The sequence below is a fragment of the Prorops nasuta genome, unplaced genomic scaffold (genome assembly GCF_024137725.1).
Source record: "Prorops nasuta isolate Cenicafe-Biocafe unplaced genomic scaffold, Cenicafe_Pnas_1.2 PNAS00012, whole genome shotgun sequence".
In the NCBI taxonomy this organism is placed as follows: Eukaryota; Metazoa; Arthropoda; class Insecta; order Hymenoptera; family Bethylidae; genus Prorops; species Prorops nasuta.
In genome coordinates, this window is record NW_027116809.1 from 6,025,935 (window position 1) to 6,047,960 (window position 22,026).

General features: G+C 30.8%; 2 protein-coding genes and 2 long non-coding RNA genes across 11 annotated transcripts in view; 2 read left to right on the forward strand and 2 right to left on the reverse strand.

The window, feature by feature from the left end:
- Nucleotides 1-449, forward strand: part of LOC136777841 (neprilysin-1-like) — an 889,524-nt gene extending 889,075 nt beyond the window's left edge. Inside the window, exon 14 of the mRNA XM_066734432.1 lies at nt 16-449. Coding sequence (XP_066590529.1) covers nt 16-19 — 4 coding nt within the window. The 3' untranslated portion in view covers nt 20-449. The remainder of the gene's footprint in view (nt 1-15) is intronic.
- A 1,753-nt stretch (nt 450-2,202) lies between these two features.
- Nucleotides 2,203-10,731, reverse strand: LOC136777804 (biotin--protein ligase-like). Of its 2 annotated transcripts, none has more exons than XM_066734391.1 (17): nt 10,591-10,731; nt 10,117-10,236; nt 9,000-9,151; nt 8,743-8,913; nt 8,516-8,669; nt 8,381-8,446; nt 7,599-7,796; nt 6,927-7,185; nt 6,700-6,834; nt 6,270-6,596; nt 5,584-5,935; nt 4,043-4,225; nt 3,844-3,973; nt 3,610-3,770; nt 3,415-3,529; nt 3,134-3,347; nt 2,203-2,695 (listed from the first exon to the last, which is right to left on the reverse strand). In XM_066734391.1, the coding sequence occupies exons 1-17, from the start codon at nt 10,592-10,594 to the stop codon at nt 2,524-2,526; spliced, it is 2,913 nt and encodes a 970-aa protein (XP_066590488.1). In that variant the 5' UTR covers nt 10,595-10,731; the 3' UTR covers nt 2,203-2,523. The 2 variants fall into 2 exon arrangements, with proteins under 2 accessions (XP_066590488.1, XP_066590487.1); XM_066734390.1 differs by having other exon boundaries at nt 10,117-10,336.
- Nucleotides 10,732-15,053: 4,322 nt separating this feature from the next.
- LOC136777845 (uncharacterized) lies at nt 15,054-16,422 on the forward strand. 4 transcript variants are annotated; one of them, XR_010823317.1, is made up of 4 exons: nt 15,054-15,212; nt 15,316-15,473; nt 15,540-15,969; nt 16,039-16,422. It is a non-coding gene; the product is annotated as an uncharacterized lncRNA (long non-coding RNA). The 4 variants fall into 4 exon arrangements; XR_010823320.1 differs by having other exon boundaries at nt 15,068-15,175; XR_010823319.1 differs by having other exon boundaries at nt 15,114-15,239.
- Nucleotides 16,423-20,395: 3,973 nt separating this feature from the next.
- On the reverse strand, nt 20,396-21,764 carry LOC136777844 (uncharacterized). 4 transcript variants are annotated; one of them, XR_010823313.1, is made up of 4 exons: nt 21,606-21,764; nt 21,345-21,502; nt 20,849-21,278; nt 20,396-20,779 (listed from the first exon to the last, which is right to left on the reverse strand). It is a non-coding gene; the product is annotated as an uncharacterized lncRNA (long non-coding RNA). The 4 variants fall into 4 exon arrangements; XR_010823316.1 differs by having other exon boundaries at nt 21,643-21,750; XR_010823315.1 differs by having other exon boundaries at nt 21,579-21,704.
- Between the last annotated feature and the right edge of the window lie 262 nt (nt 21,765-22,026).

A 22,026-nucleotide genomic window follows, 5' to 3' on the forward strand; every position in this document is an offset into this window, starting at 1 on the left:
TATTTTATTTTACAGGTAATTATAAAGTAGATGAGGAAAGGAAAACCATATTGTAAAACGAAACGGCTTAAATAAGCGACCCGGTTTACTGCACACTACTTTCTCTTATGATCCTTCAGTTGCTTTTAATTTTTCGCAAACACCTTTTCAAATTTTGAGGCCGCCTCACAAGCTATTTAAATTAAGGTAATCGAATTTATGCCAGCAGCAACTATATAAGTTGGGGCCACCAATTACTATTTTCATCAAATAACAGTGCAGCGTGCTATAAGACAGCCAACATACCTACAAAACTCTCAATTATTTCTTCGTCATATGGTAAACTTTGTAAAATATTATTATCCTCTAGGTACATAAGTTATTATTAAATAATTCGAATTACTGTAAGAGCCATTATTGTACTTAATTGTGATAGATGCACCAAACTCTTTGATTTATATTTACTTCAAATTAATAAATTTATTATAGTTTTTAATTTAAAAAGCTTGGAACTTGTTAATACCTATTTTTTAGTACTGTTAGAAAAAACGTACGTAACCAAAAATTCCACAAAATCAATTATTTGTAGAGATGCAAACGATTTGATCTATTTTTTGTTGAATGTTACAACAGAGAGATTACTGATTTTCTCAGTAATTTGGCCTTTTCGGAAACATTAGAATTTAACACAAGCAAATATATTATTAATAATAATTTATCGCTCACATGCCTTTTAGCCTAAGCTCTATTTCTGGTTACTCGAATTCTACAAGGTTTAAATTTGACCAAGCAATTTATTCTGACCAGAAATGGATTAGATTTACAATTAACCCGTCAATGGGCGCGCGAGGTGTCCAGAGCACCCCAAGAATAGAAATCTATCGATAACAGCAAAAAATTTGTGCAGTCAATTACAAGTATTAACGTTTAATTAATAGAAATAACTTAAAGAAATGCAACTGCTATTGTATACCAAAGGAAACATTGCATAGATGATATTTATTGAAAAATAAATTTGAATTCGTAAATATTTTACGTCAAGTAACGAAAAATAAATAGGGTATCCGTGGCACTCTACACGCCTATCTATGAAAAGAAAAGTCACGTGTCTATTAGGGGGTTAAATCCTATTCTAATAGTTTTTTTCAAACTTCCGGAAAAGAGTGGAATATTTTTGCTCAGACTCTTAAGCTTATTCGCCTATTTTCTATCTGACTTCCATATCGCGTGAGGCCCAGCTTCGTGAAACTTTTTTTTCAACCATCTTTATTTATCTGTAGTTCTTACTACCAATAATTGGGGCTTGACAGATCGGTTGAGTAGAAAGAAATTATCGGTAACATTTCGATGTCAGCTGTTACCTATTAATCTGATGCAATCTTTTGATAGCCTTGTACTAATCTGTCCATAAGACGATAGCAGCAAATCCTGCTTCTCTTCAGTGTGCAAGCATGTGGGGAGGGCTGAGGGTGCTGGAGAGAGAAGCTGAGTCCGCAATCCTACATGCAATTAAACCTCAACTGGCCTCGACTGCCTCGACTCACATACACAGAAATGTTCGAGAGAAAGAATGCAGAAGCAATCGTTAGTTACCATTTGTTGGAGCTATCAAACACAGCCAACAGGTCGATAGCATACGGGTATGTCTTCCCATCAAATATCTACCATACTCGTACAACCATTTAGAGCTTTACGTTAAAATAAAAATAGTTTAGCATAAATGAACCGCTACCGTTAAGTGTAAATTTGTTCTATTAAAATTATTGCAATTTTCGGAAGACCGGTAAGTACCATAAATGAAGCTTCAATTTTTACGTTGGATACTCGTTCAGTTTCAAAGTGCTGCAATATACAAAATAAAATAATGTGTGTGCATTATTTACAGTTTTATGAAATAAAAATTATAATGGAATAATTAGTTATTAACATGAAAAACTATAAATTTCTAAATTTCATCTAAAATAAAAATGTAAAATATATATTTTGTATTTTAATTTACAACAAATTTTTGGGGTATAATATGTTTTGCTAATAGGCTCCTCGCAAATAAAATATTATTTACAAAAATAATATATCGTTGTCGAAAATAACGACATTATTATTAGGATTAAAAGTTTTTGTCTATAAATTTCTTCTTATATTTTTTAATTAGAACATTTTTTTAAATAAATGTACACGTTAAGTAGATTTTTTTGTAGAACAATTGATTCAACATTTTTTAAATATTTTTGTAAATGAATTGATTTAATAATATTGATTTTATAGGATCAGTAACTTGCCATCTTGCGTTTCTTTACAGATAATGCATATTTTTTGGAATAAATTTGTTACACCACACATATGGTTCAAGTTTTCATCCTACTTACAAAGCATTATAATCTCACCTACATACACCAAGATCTGCCAAAAAATATGAGAATTACAAAAATTGTTACTGTATGATGAATTGTTTTCAATTGCGAATGTAATTGATATCCTATATAATTGATGGAATGTTCTAATATATTAAACTACCAAGATTTTTACAAATTGTATTCAATGCATTCATCTTGGAGCTATTAAACCCTTCATCAAGTCGAAACTATTTCCATCAGGTTGAATAGAAAATACATTTCCTGTATTTTCTTGTACTTTTAAAAATCCAAATTCATCAATGCCTATGATTTTAACTTCTTTAATATTGTTTTTTGCTGTTTGGACTGTCACTGTTTCATCACTAAAAAAATTGGTACATAATGAATACAACGTGAGATCGCTCAATTACTGTCTACCTCATAAATTTAGATATTTTAAATATTTGCAAGATAATAAGTATTGCAATATTTATAAGTCTACAATTTTCGATTAAAGTTATAAATGATTAAAAAATGCTTAATTCAAGGCCTCTTATTAGCTAGCAACTGGATTCTTCTTGTAAAGTCTGATCAATAAAAGAAATTTACTAAACTGTTTTACTAGCAAAAAATTTCGAATTACGCTATTTCTAAATCTTAAAAATTTCTTCATTTAAATCTAAATTTGAAAATTGTATAGAAACATTTTTCTCTGATTCACTTATACTATCTGAAATTTTATAGCTACCAATATTTGAGCTTTTGCAGTCAAATAATGAATAACAAGATAATTTTATTTGCTCAATTATTTTGGTACTTACCTATGCATCCAATACTTGTAATAAAGCTGAAAGAAATCATTCATTTTGTCAGTTTGCATCAGATTGATTAAATTTTCCATTTCATTGAATACAAGAGCTGTATAACGCTCTAAAGTAAATAATGGAAGCTTAGCTTCATTTGTTTGGTTATAAAGTTTTATCAGATCATTTATACAAACAGTTGGAGAAGTATTTGAAAGATTAATGCCTGTACCTAAAAAGTATTTTTCTTAGTAAAAAAATAAATTACAGCACAAGAAATATAAGAAATTAATAATTACCTATGTTACATACATGACACGAACAATCTATTTGGTTAGTAACAAGAATACCTCCAATCTTAGCTGTTCTCCCAGTATAAATGTCGTTAGGCCATTTAATTCTTAAATCGATAACCTAAAATCATAATTGAACAATAGTTAGAATCAACAACACGTTTCACTATTTTATTTATAAAACAAAACAGTTGAGTGAACCTGATACTCAGGGATTGATTTAACAGCTGTTACTGCAGCAACTGCCATTACTGATTGGATTATTGAAATACGTCTTCCTAAACTACTATTTATGGGAATATGTAGCTGTAAATTAAACATTGCACAGCCTTTAGGGCTTAGCCATGCATTTTTACTTCGACCTATACAAAAATTATAATTTCCTAATAATTTTAATTAAAAATAATTTGTATAATAAATGTTATATGCTCATGCCTCGGCCTAACGTTTGCTGACGAGTTATAACGGCTAATCCATGGTACAAGCGAAGGCCGCAAACATTCATAGTAGATGTAGTTACATCTGTGTATATTACCAAACGTCCGAGTTCTTTTGTATTGAGATTCTAATTACGGAATTTGATTATTTTACACATAATTCAATTTAAGATAAAGTGATGCAAGCAAAATGTTACCTCAAAATATTCAATAGTAGAAAAATTGTCTGGGCATTGATGTATCATAACTGGAAAAAAATTTGGAGTTGCTGGCTGTACAGTTGTTTTTCTTCCACAAAACTGAATATCAAGTTTTGGCAATTTTAGTATATCATTCTGTTGCAAATTGGTTTTTAAGTGTCCGAGCATTTCTAATTTTAGCTAAAAAAAGCCATATTACTGTTGAATATATATATAGTGTGTTTTGCATAAGACGCCCCAAAGCAAGTATACAAAATTACGCGTATCTCTTTAACTATAAGAGATATTCAATTTTTTCATGACTTTTTTGAAAGCAAATAACAAGAAGTTTCAAATATGTTCTACGCAAAAATTGAATATCTCTTATAGTTAACGGGAATCCGTATACCGACATTACAGGGCAAAAACTATTTCGCATGCAGTGTCGTCATTTGTTGGCGGATTGTAAAGTTATTAAAGGTTTTTGGAAATACCAAAAGATTATCTACTGAAGTACGTTGGGCAAATTAACAAAAAATGAAAAAAAATTGTTGCCTAAATAAATATATTATTATTGAGAAACAACAATTAAATCGCAAAATCCCCCAACGTACTTCACTAGATAATGTTATTACGTTTCCAAAAAGTCGACAAAAATGCAAATCCGTCAAGAAATGACGATGCTGCATGCGAACTAAATAATGGAAGAAATTCGTGTTGGCGACTTCCCGAACACGAAATTCTTCTATTATTTATTTCGCATGTAGCATCGTCATTTCTAGATGGATTTGCATTTTTATCGACTTTTTGGAAACGTAAGAACATTATCTAGTGAAGTACGTTGGGGGATTTTGCGATTTAATTGTTGTTTCTCAATAATGTTAATATATTTATTTAAACAAACATTTTTTTTCATTTTTTGTTAATTTGCCCAACGTACTTCAGTAGATAATCTTCTGGCATTTCTAAAAACCTATAACAACTTTACAATCCGCCAATAAATGACGACGCTACATGCGAAGCAGTTCTCGCCCTGTAATGCGGTATACGGATTACCGTTAAAGAGATGCGCGTCATTTTGTATACATGCTCTGGGGCATCTTACGCATACCACCCTATATAAAAATTTGTTAATACTGGCTACACATCAAGCATGTATAGATTTTCTGTGGAGTGCAAACCAAAGTAGTTTTTTCTATTCCTTTCGTTTTACATTCTATGACTGCTTTATAATTAGCAAAGAATATTAAATTAAAAGTATAGAAAACAGTACCCTAACTAAAACTTGTTTGAAATATTCTATAGGTTTAGGCACTTAAGTCACATAAGGTTTTTGATAAAAAATTCACTTTTCTCCATAATTATTTAAGATATCAAATTTTGGCATAAGATTCATTTGAAAGATAATAAAAATAAATGTTTGGAAGGTAATCTTTGAAAATTTGACATCTCTGATAGTTACGGATATAGACGTTTTCATACGCAATGCTCACGCTTTAACTGTCTTACTTTGTATACATGTATTATACCATTTTGATTGCATAAAGTGTAATACTAACCTCATGCCGCCCTAAGAAAAATCCCGGAGTATATACAATTGGACTTTTTGATGAACTGCATAGTTTCATTTCCAAATGAACAGATAATAAATCTTTGAATATATCCAAACGTGCACTGTTATTTTGTTTAAGAATATTAAATTTATTCTCTTCAAACTCATACTGGGCTGGATCGGCTTCTAAATGAATTTGAGAAAATACTGCTTTTCCGCCCGTTTCTAATAGATTGGCGAGTAAGATACTTGGCGTATGCCAGGTTTCTTCCGTTCCTAAAACATCTACATTAAATCTATGCAATCTTCCTTGTTTGTCTTTAATGCTTGCTGATATAGGGGGATCCATTGTATTCACTCTGTAAATTTTACAAATAAAAATATTTTTTTAAATTAAATAAATATTGTAGTAACAGTAATTAATAGCATCAAAATTTAAATATAGCGTAAAACTCTTCATACACGTGTATTTAATTATAAAACTGGTTACTTAATATCCTCATGTACACTGGGTCTGTTCTTTTTCGCTGCATTATTGAATTGGTGCAATTAGTTGAAATAAGACAAACATATGTTTTCTCACTCTAACTCATTGAACTAGTGCAGCAATACAGCGAAAAAGAACAGACTTATTGATAACTTTGATGTAAAAGTTCAAAGTAAAAAGAAACCTGTAAGAATTAATATACATACTTTACGTCTTCGTGTTCCTGAGAAAATCTAGTTTTAACAGGGGATGCTTGATAGCAAAAAATGTGATGCATCATTCGAACGTGTTTCCATTTCTTATATGAAAAACAAACTAATTCATGTTCACGTACTTCAGCAGTTTTAAAATGTGGAAGTAAAGTGTGGAGCATATCAGAGCATAAAGCAAGAAGCTTGCCACCACGAATAATATATTCAACAAAATGCCCGGCAATATCGCTCTCGACATTTCCACATACAACTAATAAAGCTGTCTGATTTATCCAAGTACCTGCTCGAGTATCTTCGGATGATAATGAATACAGTAAATACCTAAAATGCAAATAAAATTAAATTAATTAATAAGATATACTGTATCGTTACGTGTTCTATTTGTGCTTATAAGTAAGTTCAAATTATATCAATTTATATATACTTGTCTAAATCCAGAGAAGATTCCAAAACGTTTTGAACATTGTTACGAGCTACAGTGCTATCTGCATAAATGAGAATATTTGGAGGTTTGGCATCAGTCACACATGGTTTTATTGGTACGTTAAACGTGGAAAATCTAACAACCATCATTGTAAGTTATTGAATGTAAAAAATAAATTACAACAAACTATAGTGCATTTTTCAAATGGAAAATGACAAATAACTTACTTCCAAGTATTATTATCAGTTGGTATTTTCACATTTATTGTGTATCCTTTGTTATTTTCATTCATTGGTGTTTTTAATTTTCTTTTCTCTGTAATTATGTTTTCAGTGCTAGGTATATCTTGTAAAATAAATTGGGTGAGAGCTGGAATTTTGATAGATTCAGAGGAAGTTGCAGGTTTTTCATTCATAACAGTATTAATTGTCACTGGTGTTGGTGGTGGAGTTTTTGGAACTAGAGAACATGATGTATGTTGCTCTTCTGGAACAAAAAATGCATTTTAATTATCTCAGCTTTGATTTTTTTAGAAGATGGTAAATATAGGGTCTATCATCGAAGGCGCATCAGAGTTCGAACATAAAAATGATACACCCTGTATACATATATATATATATGTTTTCGAGTATTAAGCTTGTGTCAAAAATTCGAGGAATCGTTTTGAGTTCTAACCCTGAGAAATATACAGTAATTGAATTGTCACTTTTCCATTAAAGCCATATATATATATATAGATTCGTTAAATAGTTCTCAAAACAAAGACAGAGCAATTTATCGAACAGTATATATAAAATTTTAAAGACAGATGTGTGCCTTAAAACGGTGTTTCATGTATAAATATAAGTTATTATCTCGTACAGTTAAATGAACATCTTATATTTTAAATTTTAACTCACCTACGTGTTTTTTAAGGGGTAACAATTCTATACATGCAGATTCTTCTGAACTCAAAGCTACAAATCCTGGAGAGACAATTAGTCCTGGTATTTCTTCTACTTCCAAGGCTTTGCTATCTTTGAACACTATTCTAGCAGTTTTGCATAACAATCTTAATTTTCTCACATAAGTTTCCCATTGAGTTGTACCTGTTAATTCTATTAACAAATTTATGTTTTACTACACGAATAAACCTAATTATATCAATGAGTAATACTAGTATATTGACAAATTCTTTATATTTACTATTAATTCTTTGATTAACTCATTAGCGTTCAAAAAAGTAAAAATTTTTTATATTTCTGCTATGTATCTGTACATAAAAACAAGATATTCATATTTAGAAAAGAATTATGGTTTCTTATAGGTATCAATGTGTTCTTGAAAAATCATACTTCAAATTTTAGTTTCCTCTCATAAAATATTCAATATAGCATCCTTTTATAAAAAAAAAACATTGAAATTGAGCCAGTGATTCATTGAGTCTTGTGTGTGGTTTGGATTTTTATGCTTTTCCTGTGTAAAAAAAAATTGAACAAACCTTTTCTACACAAAAGACTTGTTAGATTACTCATTACAGTAAACTAAAGTATGAAACAAGAATCACTAATGACACATTGAAAACTAAAGAAAACTATAATTTTTATTTGCTCAAAAAATATAACTTGAAAATGAAGAAAACTTAATTTCTATGTAAGGATTTATGAATTAATTATCAAACATTGAGTTTATATAAACTCACTTCTATCAAGTGTTGAACTAAAATGCTCATTGTCATAAATGCATGGATTTCCAGAAATTGAAACAGCTGAAATATAATAGTAAATTAAATTAGATTAATTAATAATTTTTATAAACATTAAATAACTGAGCTTACACTCAAAACGGGTTAATAATAAACCATTATTGGCAAAGGTTTGGCCTTGCATAATAGTTATAGCAAATTTAGTTATATGATCCAAATCAGTTTCTATAATTAAATTACAACTCTGGTCAACTGTCCATGCAATAATTAAACCATAATCTTCCAGCTATAAATTAAAAGTATGATAAATTAAAGTTAATGATTTAAATTACTATTTACCTGTGAAGTGTGAAATATACCTTAGTAGCCATAATTGAAGCAAATGGCCTATAAGTGTCTATATCTGTCTCTACTAGAACATACATTTTGTAATCATGGTATTTTGAAGCTTGATTATAATTGTGCGTGTATAATGGGAATATAGTTTTTCCATATGGATAAACCAGCCAATCCGACAAATCAACATTTTGCTGCAAGAATATACTTGACATTATTCAAATCTTTATAAAAAGCAATAGCAATAAGAAATATAAAAATACTAATAATATATACATACTTGAGGATAAATAGTACATAATCTTTTGTCACCTTGATTCCATAATAAATCACCTAGTTTTGCTACAGTTTTATTACTGCATAAATGAGAACTTAAAAAGTAATCTGCTGACTTATTATCATTATCAACGAAAAGTTTTGTCTCATTTTTCTCTGTCAGAGAAAATTTTATGTGAGTAATATAGTTTCTACTTCAGATATTGAATAATATTTTGGAAAAACTGCAGTACAGGTACTTTTAAATAAATCTTTTTGAAACTAAATACATTAGTATTGATTTTTAATCATTATAAATAAATCAGATATTATTTTATGTCACTCTCAAATGGTTTGAGTTATTAATGATTAAAACTGGGAAACAATGTTACATGCTATGTTAACAACCTGTTATATGAAAATTATTAACACTGATTTATACTTTAAAGGAATTCAATATTTACTGTACCCTTACTTTAAGTGAATGTTTATAGTTGCTTTAAATGTTGTTGCATGTACAAAATTATCTAAAATATATTTTTCATAGAATTGTCAGTAATAAAAAGTATCTTCCTAACCATATTTATAAGGTAGAGAAGTAACCTTGTGAAAGACATGATCTTAATTACAGAATTAACTTGTATTAAAAGTATTTTTTTTAACTTCTAACATAAAGATTTAATATTAGATATATTTACTTTGAAAGATATAGAAGTAAAAAGCTATTGTAAGTTAGCTGTAATTAAAATTCAATCTTTCATACAGATTGTAATGTTAAAACATATATGGAAAATATTCAGTTTCTATCTTCATTTAATAAAACTACTTCTGCAGTAAATTAATTTTGAAATGAAACAATAGCTTTATGAAGGCAACATTAACATTGTTTTTAAAATAAGAATAAAATTTAACATAAAATAAAAATTTGCAGCTGTTGTCATGCTAGCATTAATATTCTATAGAAACTGTATTATCATTACCCATTAATTCAAAATTTTAAACATTAATGTAATTAAAAATGACTCAAGATTAATTTGTTTAATTAGGCTTTTACAAAAATATAAATAAATTCATGCTAAAATAACCATTCTGCAGTTTTATCCAAAATTGTTATTAATAGTAAGCAATATAAATAAAAATACCATCTCTTTGGGAGGATTTTGAGTAAAACATTATTGATGGACAAGCGTGGCCATGACCTTCTGATATAAAATTCAGCCGTGCCCTTAAAGATGATAATCTCCATGACTGAATAGATGTTGCTATCATATAGAAAAATGTTAAAAGCATTTTGAATATAATGTTGTTAATTAACTTGTTGCACTTGTTAGTTAGCTGCTATTCATAGATGACTCACAATAGCTGAAATTTGTAGATTTTAGTGAAAAGATTCTAATTATTTCTTTTAAAAATAATGAGTGTGAAAACAATTTAAACTGTGTATTCAAGATACTAGAATTTTCTAAATTTTAAGTGAAAGAACGTTTAAGAATGAAAAATTGATTATAATATACAAGAAATTTGATGATAATTATATAATGTTAAAGTACATTTTTCAGATTTTTATGCAAAATTAAATACATGTTACGTAAAAAGGAATCAATTAGAAAACTCACCCATATTTAAAATTTTATCTGTATATATTCAGACGGTTCAGATAAATTATCATGTTTTCTGTTCAGTTATCTCAGTTGTCATTTCTGTCATAGATCAGAAAATTCATCAAACTTGTTAACAAGGTTGCCAAGTCCGCCATCTTGAATAGTACTACGCTCTATAGTAAGTGAATTTTGATATAAGGAATGCAGACTGCACAAAGTATGTATACTGCCAGCGGAAATACATCAGTAGCCATCTTAAATGCAGAACGTAATATATCAAAAATTATATATAGTATATTCACAGCCTGTCACCGTGAACGGCGTGAACGAAGACAAATGTTAGTATACGGAAAAATAAAGTGTAATAAAAGAAATAAGGAGTAGTGACAGCTTTGATCTATCTGACAGCTGATGTACTTATGGTATAAGTGAATAAATAAAATAAAAATGCTTTTCCTAAATTGATTTTTAATTTTGATAAAATGGTCAAATGTAGCCATTAATTAATTAGATTTGGTAATAAATACAAAAAATGCGTTTTATTATAACAAATGAGTTGAGGTAAAATAAACTCAATGTTTTTATATTAATCTGTTAACAAATGCATTTTTTTATTTATTATTGAGTCCAATAAATTAATGGTTATTAAAAAAAAAATTCCTTGTAATGAAAAAAAAAATGAAAAAATTTTAATCTTCACCAAGACTCGAACACGAGCCCACCGCATGACAAACGGCAACCTTACCGCCTGCGCTACAGCGCTCACCTGATGTACCAAGAGCAAAACAGCCTTTTAAAGACTGACTACAATTCTTTCACTAACTCGTCATAAACGATCAAGAATTAGCTGTAATAATAAATACATTTATCTACATAGCATTATTGTATTAAATTTATTGTTTTTAATTTGAAGCATACATTTTGCATGAAGATATGTTAATTTAAGGGTAACCATCAAGGTTGCCAAGTCCGCCATCTTGAATAGTACTACGCTCTATAGTAAGTGAATTTTGATATAAGGAATGCAGACTGCACAAAGTATACTGCCAGCGGAAATACGTCAGTAGCCATCTTAAATGCAGAACGTAATATATCAAAAATTATATATATTATATTCACAGCTTGTCACCGTGAACGGCGTGAACGAAGACAAATGTTAGTATACGGAAAAATAAAGTGTAATAAAGAAATAAGGAGTAGTGACAGCTTTGATCTATCTGACAGTTGATGTACTTATGGTATAAGTGAATAAATAAAATAAAAATGCTTTTCCTAAATTGATTTTTAATTTTGATAAAATGGTCAAATGTAGCCATTAATTAATTAGATTTGGTAATAAATACAAAAAATGCGTTTTATTATAACAAATGAGTTGAGGTAAAATAAACTCAATGTTTTTATATTAATTTGTTAACAAATGCATTTTTTTATTTATTATTGAGTCCAATAAGTTAACGGTTATTAAAAAAAAAATTCTTTGTAATGAAACAAAAAATGAAAAAATTTTAATCTTCACCAAGACTCGAACACGAGCCCACCACATGATAAACGGCAACCTTACCACCTGCGCTACAGCGCTCGCTTGATGTACCAAGAGCAAGACAGGCTTTTTAAAAATGACTACAATTCTTTTATTAATTCGTCATAAATGATCAAGAATTAGCTGTAATAATAAATACATTTATCTACATAGCATTATTGTATTAAATTTATTGTTTTTAATTTGAAGCATACATTTTGCATGAAGATATGTTAATTTAAGGGTAACCATTCAGTACTTTATATAAAAACTATTCATATGCTCAACTATCATAAATTAATTAAGTAATATTATAATATTTGTTATATGTAGTCGAATAACTATGATAAACGAGCATATGAATAGTTTTGTATTTAGAGTATTGCATGAACACCCTTAAAGTATCGTATCTTCATGTAAAATATATGCTTCAAATTAAAAACATAATAAATTTAGTGCAATAATGCTGTGGAGATAAATGTATTTATTATTGCAGCTAATTCTTGATCGTTTATGACGAGTTAGAGAAATAATTGTAGTCAGTCTTTAAAAGGCTGTTTTGCTCTTGGTACATCAAGTGAGCGCTGTAGCGCAGGCGGTAAGGGTGCCGTTTATGATGCGGTGGGCTCGTGTTCGAGTCTTGGTGAAGTTTAAAATTTTTTAATTTTTTTTTTCATTACAAGGATTTTTTTTTAATAACCATTAATTTATTGGACTCAATAATAAATAAAAAAATGCATTTGTTAACAGATTAATATAAAAACATTGAGTTTATTTTACCTCAACTCATTTGTTATAATAAAACGCATTTTCTGTATTTATTACCAAATCTAATTAATTAATGGCTACATTTGACCATTTTATCAAAATTAAAAATCAATTTAGGAAAAGCATTTTTATTTGCTTTGAGTTTTTAGGTAAACGTAGGACCACATCACACGGATGACACGTAAAAATGTCACGGTTAGCGGTAGTCGCTCTTCTTCTAAAGCCAATGTTGCCTGAAGTCCAAATCACACCTATGCTCTCCAGGCATAGTTGTGTTTGTACCGCTTCCCTTTAAATTTTCTATACTGCTGCTTGCTAGCGCTTATCTTCATTTTTGTTGCTAAAAGCTTGATTCTGGCATCACTGCCGTGTGGAACTATTAGTTTGCTAATAAAAGCAGAGGCTTAATTTTAAGAGTTTGCAACATATAGTAATTAATATAGATACAATTGTAAAAAGAAAACAAAAATTTTATTTTACATATATTAACTTTAAATAAAATCCCACAAAGTACTGTAAAATATCTTACATGTTATATTATATATCTAATCTGTCAGCTTCATTGTTTTAATATTCATCTCAATTATCACAGTTTGATCCTCAGCGATGACACAGTAACCACATTATGGTCAATCTATTCTTTTTTTAATGTTCGATCCACATAGCTTCATCCTCAGCAGTGATACAGTAAACACACGTACATTACTATAATTTAATCTGAAACAAAATCCCACAAAGTACTATAAAACATCTTACATTTTATATTATATATCTATTATGTCATTTTCTTTATTTATTATTGTATTTACCCAAATTGCTGACTCATTTATTTTAATGTCTGTCTCAATTAACACAGTTTGATCCTCATCAGCGATGAAACAGAAACAACATTATGGTGAATCTATTCCTTTTGTTTTAATGTTCAATCCACATAGCTCCATTCTCAGCATTGACATAGTAAACACTTTACAATAATTTAATCTGAAACAAAATCCCAAAAAGTACTATATAAAATCTTACATTTGAAATTACAAATGTAATCTGTCAGCTTCTTTATTTGTATCGTACTTACCCATTGTGTTGACTTGTTTATTTTAATATTCATCTCAATTAACACAGTTTGATCCTCAGCGATGACACAGTAACCATAATATGGTGAATCTATTCCTTTCATTTTAATGTTCAATCCACATAGCTCCATCCTCAGTAGTGACATAGTAAACACATTATTATAATTTAATCTGAAATAAAATCCCAGAAAGTACTATAAAATATCTTACATTTTATATTATATATCTAATTTGTCAGCTTCTTTATTTATTATTGTATTTACCCAGTTTTTTCACTCGTTTATTTTATTATCCGTCTCAATTAACATAGTTTGAATCTCAACGATGACACAATAACCACATTATGTTTAGTCTATTCCTTTATTTTAATTTTGAAAATCTGCATAGCTCCATTCTCAGCACAGTGACATAGTAAACACATTACTATAATTTAATCTGAAATAAAATCCCACAAAGTACCACAAAATATTTATATCTTACATTTTATATTATAAAATTTATTGTTATACTTATCTAAAATGTTCAGTCCTTTATATAATTTTAAAAATTATTTTTATGTACATTTTACAAATTTCGTCACTTTATTTATTCACTTATACCATCAGTATATCAGCTGTCAGTAAGATTAAGGGCCGGTTGTTCCACCTATTGGCAAACGTCTGGATAAATTTATCCGTTTGGTAAAGCTTGAAATTGAATAGAATTTACTACAGTTTGTAAATTTTACCAAGCAGATAAATTTTACCAATAGGTGGAAAAACCGGCCCTAAAACTGTCACTTTATTTCAAGAGACACGGTAGTGTCTCGACGGCAAGTACAGAAAAAAGTAGATAATAACATGTATATACGGCCGTCGAGGCACTACTCTCTTATACAGCAAGTTTGGCTGTCCTAATTTTCAAACCGATTTTTCTTTGTGAATAATCCACTATCATGATTTAAGCAAAGCTTTTCTTAAAATGGTTTTGAACGAGCTTTCATTTGAGCCCATAAACATTAAAATCGGTTCACGCAATCCAGAGATCTCATACTCTGTTAGCTATACAGGGTTTTATCCTAACAGAGAAGCATAGGAGATTCGTGTTAGTTGACTATAGAGCCGTGGAGCATGGAATCCGAGAGCCCTCATTGGTCAATTCCGTGTAGTGCCAACATAAAATAGGTCGTTGCCAACAGATTTTGTCTCTAATGCTTCTCGTAAGTGGAAATAGCAGAAATGTCAAAAAAGTGAGGTTACTAAAGGTAAAAGTAAATATTAATGAAGGGATAATAATAAAGGGTATGTGACAGTAAAAATAAATATGATGTAAAGTCAACTTTAATGTTCAATGTATTAAATAATATTGATTAAGTGTTTTTTAATGTTCAGTTATCTGTTGTAGTGAAATTAAGAGGCTTCGCTTTAGATATGAATGGAGCGAGGAACCTGAAGAAGATGATTAAAGTAAAGTTTCAAGCGATGGAACTAAGAATTTTGAAGGATATGATATTGTTACGAGACCTCAATTCCTGAACAATTTTTCATTGGTGGTAGAAAACAGTAAGTTGAACCACATAATTTAATTTGTTATATTTTGTAAGTCATAATATAATAAAATGATTGCAGGTAGACTGTAGATTATAATTCCAAGTTTTGCTAATTGCGGCAAAGGTTTTTTGATAAATGTGCAGAAGGAAGAGTGATTTCGATTGCAGCTGCAACGATGCATTACAATAGTTGCAGGGATGTATACAATTTCTATTATCACAATTAATAGTATTTATTATGTAGTTTGTTTCAACCATTAAAGAGAGGCATATTGTATTTAAAGCTACGTAAACTAATTAAGATTATAATTTTGTACATTTACTAAAACACATATTCTTTTACAGAGCCATAGCTGGAAGGTACATGAGCTTTTTATCAAGATTCTATGGATTCAGCGGCTTATGATGATTCAGTATAAGAGGTTTATACTCTGGATGTGGGATGCAACAATTTTCATGTTTGGAATACATCAATTCCTGGCTGCAGTAAACTTTGTATTGGCAATTGTGTAAGTATAATAAATATTTTGAAAAATAATTAAATATAATATTACAAAATCTCTCACTTCTCTTTACAGTTATTTTTGAGTTTTCCCTGACTTGATGAAGCACACAGGATGAAGCTAAAGAAGCTATGGTACAAGCTAGGACAGAGCAATAACATTTGTACATACAATTTCTCAATAGACGTTCCATGAAGAAGCTCTGATTTTTAGATCTGTAGGATTATTTGCCAGTATAAACTTCTACCATAATTGATTATAATTTTCATATTACATTGTACACAAGCTTACAAGATGAAATTAATTAATGTAGTTGCTCACTATCTAACTAAGATAAATGTACTTAAGAATTATAATACTATTACTGAATCAATGATTTGTCATCTGTAATTTTGATTCATCAATTTAATTTGTAAAAGATATGTTTGTAACTATATAAATAAATAATAATTTCATGAATTTAATTAAAACATTCTTTATATTATAATAGCTGTAAAACAACCGATTCATTCATAGAGGGGGGGGGGGGGGGGGGGGGAGTTCTCTCAAACAAAAATCCTACAATTAATTATAATAATGGGTTTTTATTTTTAAATCTTACAAAATACACACGGATATTCACTCAGAATACAATAATTACTCTATGTTTTAATTACTCATATTCATACAAGTAAATTAAGCGCATATTCTTCGTCCACGCAAAATCTCATTCCTCTCATGATTTCCATTTGCGATTTATTTCCATTTGCTCTTTTCCAAAAGTTACAGACACTCTATTGACTCACATTCAAATCAAATGATACATTTTTTTTTTTTTTTTTTTTTTTTACGCTGGAGGGAATCCGTTGAGGACTGAGTGCAGGAGTCTTCTCTTTCCTGCTGTGCCGTCTTCGCTAGCATGTTTTCAGTCTATAAAACGAAGACTTGATCTAAGCAGAAAGAGACATACCTGCTAAACCACTCCAGCGGCATGCAAGCTCTACACAGCCATGTCGTATCACGATATTACCATGTAGGGCCGCGCCGGTCGCTATGAATCGCGCCTTCCTTTCTCAATTCTTATTCTAATCTCGATCAAAAATTTGCAATTAAAGATATTGCTCGAAGAGGCCTCCAGCAACTGCATAACAAAGCTCTATTCGCTTTTCAAAACAGTGTAATACATTCTGCAGTTCTGTGGGTGTAATACTCTCGCACAACGCAATGATGTTCTCCTTTAGCTGCTCTACGGTCTCCATCTCCATATTGTACAGCTGGTTTTTTATGATTCCCCATATTCCAAAATCTAGAGGTGCTAGATCAGGGGATCTAGGAGGCCATTCAATTGGACCATTTTTCCCAATCCATCTCCCAGGATATTTCTGGTTCAAATATTGGGTAACAACTCTAGCTGTGTGGGGTGGAGCTCCGTCTTGCTGGAATGTTATCAATTCCGCCTAAAATGTAAAATGAAGTAGCAGAATATTATTAGAAGCTTCATTCCTTAAAATAATGCGTATTTTAAGAATTTATAAAGAAAATTACATTGGTGGCCACGCTTTGGACTCTTACGTTAACTTCATCTGTTAGCATCTGCAAATACTTATTGGCGTTTAAGTTACCCTCGATGAATATCGGGCCGATTATTTTATCCCCTAAAATGCCCAGCCAAACATTAAGTTTCTGCTGGTATTGCGTATGGGATTCGATATATTCATGAGGGTTTTCTTTTGACCAGACTCTCGTATTTTGAATGTTTGGGGCGTGGACCAACACAAACGTGGATTCGTCCGAGAATAAGATATTCTTCGTAAAATTGCAGTCAAAGTCCGTTTTCTCCATTATAATTTTACAGAAAGTATGTCTCCTTTCGTAATCGGCCTCTTTCAATTCCTGGCATCGAAAAATTTTGTACGCACGAAACTTTTCTTTTTTAAGAGTCTTATGAACCGAAAAAATAGAGACTCCGGTTTCCCTACTGATGCTAGAGAGTGATTGACGGGGATTATTGGTGACCGAATCTTCTATACGGTTTTTAACACTATCAGACAATGCTCTTGCTGGTCGTTTATGCTTTACGTGGGTACGATCCAAGCAACCGGTCTCCTCAAATTTCTTAATCAATTTTATAACCATACTGCTGTTTGGTGCCGGACGGTTTGGAAATTCCCTCTGGAATAAATCTTTAATATCCCTTGAGGATCTACCACCGTAATACCACTTGACTATTTGTATTTTTTCATTTACATTCATTTTACACAACTGAAAGTTCCAATAATTTATTAATTTTATACAGAGATATAAAGAAATTCATTCATTTTTAGCTTGAACATATTGTAATCTTAATAGTGTAATACTTACATAGCAATTTTCCTAATTTTATTAATAACTATTTGACAACAATTCGGTATAACCACGAAAATGATCGAAGATAAACAAATGAAAAAACGAATCCTGCACCAAGCACACAAACACACAGAACACACACGTTTTTTCATTTGTTTATCTTCGATCATTTTCGTGGTTATACCGAATTGTTGTCAAATAGTTATTAATAAAATTAGGAAAATTGCTATGTAAGTATTACACTATTAAGATTACAATATGTTCAAGCTAAAAATGAATGAATTTCTTTATATCTCTGTATAAAATTAATAAATTATTGGAACTTTCAGTTGTGTAAAATGAATGTAAATGAAAAAATACAAATAGTCAAGTGGTATTACGGTGGTAGATCCTCAAGGGATATTAAAGATTTATTCCAGAGGGAATTTCCAAACCGTCCGGCACCAAACAGCAGTATGGTTATAAAATTGATTAAGAAATTTGAGGAGACCGGTTGCTTGGATCGTACCCACGTAAAGCATAAACGACCAGCAAGAGCATTGTCTGATAGTGTTAAAAACCGTATAGAAGATTCGGTCACCAATAATCCCCGTCAATCACTCTCTAGCATCAGTAGGGAAACCGGAGTCTCTATTTTTTCGGTTCATAAGACTCTTAAAAAAGAAAAGTTTCGTGCGTACAAAATTTTTCGATGCCAGGAATTGAAAGAGGCCGATTACGAAAGGAGACATACTTTCTGTAAAATTATAATGGAGAAAACGGACTTTGACTGCAATTTTACGAAGAATATCTTATTCTCGGACGAATCCACGTTTGTGTTGGTCCACGCCCCAAACATTCAAAATACGAGAGTCTGGTCAAAAGAAAACCCTCATGAATATATCGAATCCCATACGCAATACCAGCAGAAACTTAATGTTTGGCTGGGCATTTTAGGGGATAAAATAATCGGCCCGATATTCATCGAGGGTAACTTAAACGCCAATAAGTATTTGCAGATGCTAACAGATGAAGTTAACGTAAGAGTCCAAAGCGTGGCCACCAATGTAATTTTCTTTATAAATTCTTAAAATACGCATTATTTTAAGGAATGAAGCTTCTAATAATATTCTGCTACTTCATTTTACATTTTAGGCGGAATTGATAACATTCCAGCAAGACGGAGCTCCACCCCACACAGCTAGAGTTGTTACCCAATATTTGAACCAGAAATATCCTGGGAGATGGATTGGGAAAAATGGTCCAATTGAATGGCCTCCTAGATCCCCTGATCTAGCACCTCTAGATTTTGGAATATGGGGAATCATAAAAAACCAGCTGTACAATATGGAGATGGAGACCGTAGAGCAGCTAAAGGAGAACATCATTGCGTTGTGCGAGAGTATTACACCCACAGAACTGCAGAATGTATTACACTGTTTTGAAAAGCGAATAGAGCTTTGTTATGCAGTTGCTGGAGGCCTCTTCGAGCAATATCTTTAATTGCAAATTTTTGATCGAGATTAGAATAAGAATTGAGAAAGGAAGGCGCGATTCATAGCGACCGGCGCGGCCCTACATGGTAATATCGTGATACGACATGGCTGTGTAGAGCTTGCATGCCGCTGGAGTGGTTTAGCAGGTATGTCTCTTTCTGCTTAGATCAAGTCTTCGTTTTATAGACTGAAAACATGCTAGCGAAGACGGCACAGCAGGAAAGAGAAGACTCCTGCACTCAGTCCTCAACGGATTCCCTCCAGCGTAAAAAAAAAAAAAAAAAAAAAAATGTATCATTTGATTTGAATGTGAGTCAATAGAGTGTCTGTAACTTTTGGAAAAGAGCAAATGGAAATAAATCGCAAATGGAAATCATGAGAGGAATGAGATTTTGCGTGGACGAAGAATATGCGCTTAATTTACTTGTATGAATATGAGTAATTAAAACATAGAGTAATTATTGTATTCTGAGTGAATATCCGTGTGTATTTTGTAAGATTTAAAAATAAAAACCCATTATTATAATTAATTGTAGGATTTTTGTTTGAGAGAACTCCCCCCCCCCCCCCCCCCTCTATGAATGAATCGGTTGTTTTACAGCTATTATAATATAAAGAATGTTTTAATTAAATTCATGAAATTATTATTTATTTATATAGTTACAAACATATCTTTTACAAATTAAATTGATGAATCAAAATTACAGATGACAAATCATTGATTCAGTAATAGTATTATAATTCTTAAGTACATTTATCTTAGTTAGATAGTGAGCAACTACATTAATTAATTTCATCTTGTAAGCTTGTGTACAATGTAATATGAAAATTATAATCAATTATGGTAGAAGTTTATACTGGCAAATAATCCTACAGATCTAAAAATCAGAGCTTCTTCATGGAACGTCTATTGAGAAATTGTATGTACAAATGTTATTGCTCTGTCCTAGCTTGTACCATAGCTTCTTTAGCTTCATCCTGTGTGCTTCATCAAGTCAGGGAAAACTCAAAAATAACTGTAAAGAGAAGTGAGAGATTTTGTAATATTATATTTAATTATTTTTCAAAATATTTATTATACTTACACAATTGCCAATACAAAGTTTACTGCAGCCAGGAATTGATGTATTCCAAACATGAAAATTGTTGCATCCCACATCCAGAGTATAAACCTCTTATACTGAATCATCATAAGCCGCTGAATCCATAGAATCTTGATAAAAAGCTCATGTACCTTCCAGCTATGGCTCTGTAAAAGAATATGTGTTTTAGTAAATGTACAAAATTATAATCTTAATTAGTTTACGTAGCTTTAAATACAATATGCCTCTCTTTAATGGTTGAAACAAACTACATAATAAATACTATTAATTGTGATAATAGAAATTGTATACATCCCTGCAACTATTGTAATGCATCGTTGCAGCTGCAATCGAAATCACTCTTCCTTCTGCACATTTATCAAAAAACCTTTGCCGCAATTAGCAAAACTTGGAATTATAATCTACAGTCTACCTGCAATCATTTTATTATATTATGACTTACAAAATATAACAAATTAAATTATGTGGTTCAACTTACTGTTTTCTACCACCAATGAAAAATTGTTCAGGAATTGAGGTCTCGTAACAATATCATATCCTTCAAAATTCTTAGTTCCATCGCTTGAAACTTTACTTTAATCATCTTCTTCAGGTTCCTCGCTCCATTCATATCTAAAGCGAAGCCTCTTAATTTCACTACAACAGATAACTGAACATTAAAAAACACTTAATCAATATTATTTAATACATTGAACATTAAAGTTGACTTTACATCATATTTATTTTTACTGTCACATACCCTTTATTATTATCCCTTCATTAATATTTACTTTTACCTTTAGTAACCTCACTTTTTTGACATTTCTGCTATTTCCACTTACGAGAAGCATTAGAGACAAAATCTGTTGGCAACGACCTATTTTATGTTGGCACTACACGGAATTGACCAATGAGGGCTCTCGGATTCCATGCTCCACGGCTCTATAGTCAACTAACACGAATCTCCTATGCTTCTCTGTTAGGATAAAACCCTGTATATATGCCGAAGTTGAAATTCTTCTCCTTCCTTTCTGTATGTCTCGGGCTGATCTGTATGTCTCGGGCTGAAGTTGACCGCTTCTGTATGTCTCGGGCTGAAGTTGGCTGCTATATTCAACTGCTATATTCAATACCGGCATAACCCTAATTTCGATCGATTTCGATAGAACTGTCAATAAGGT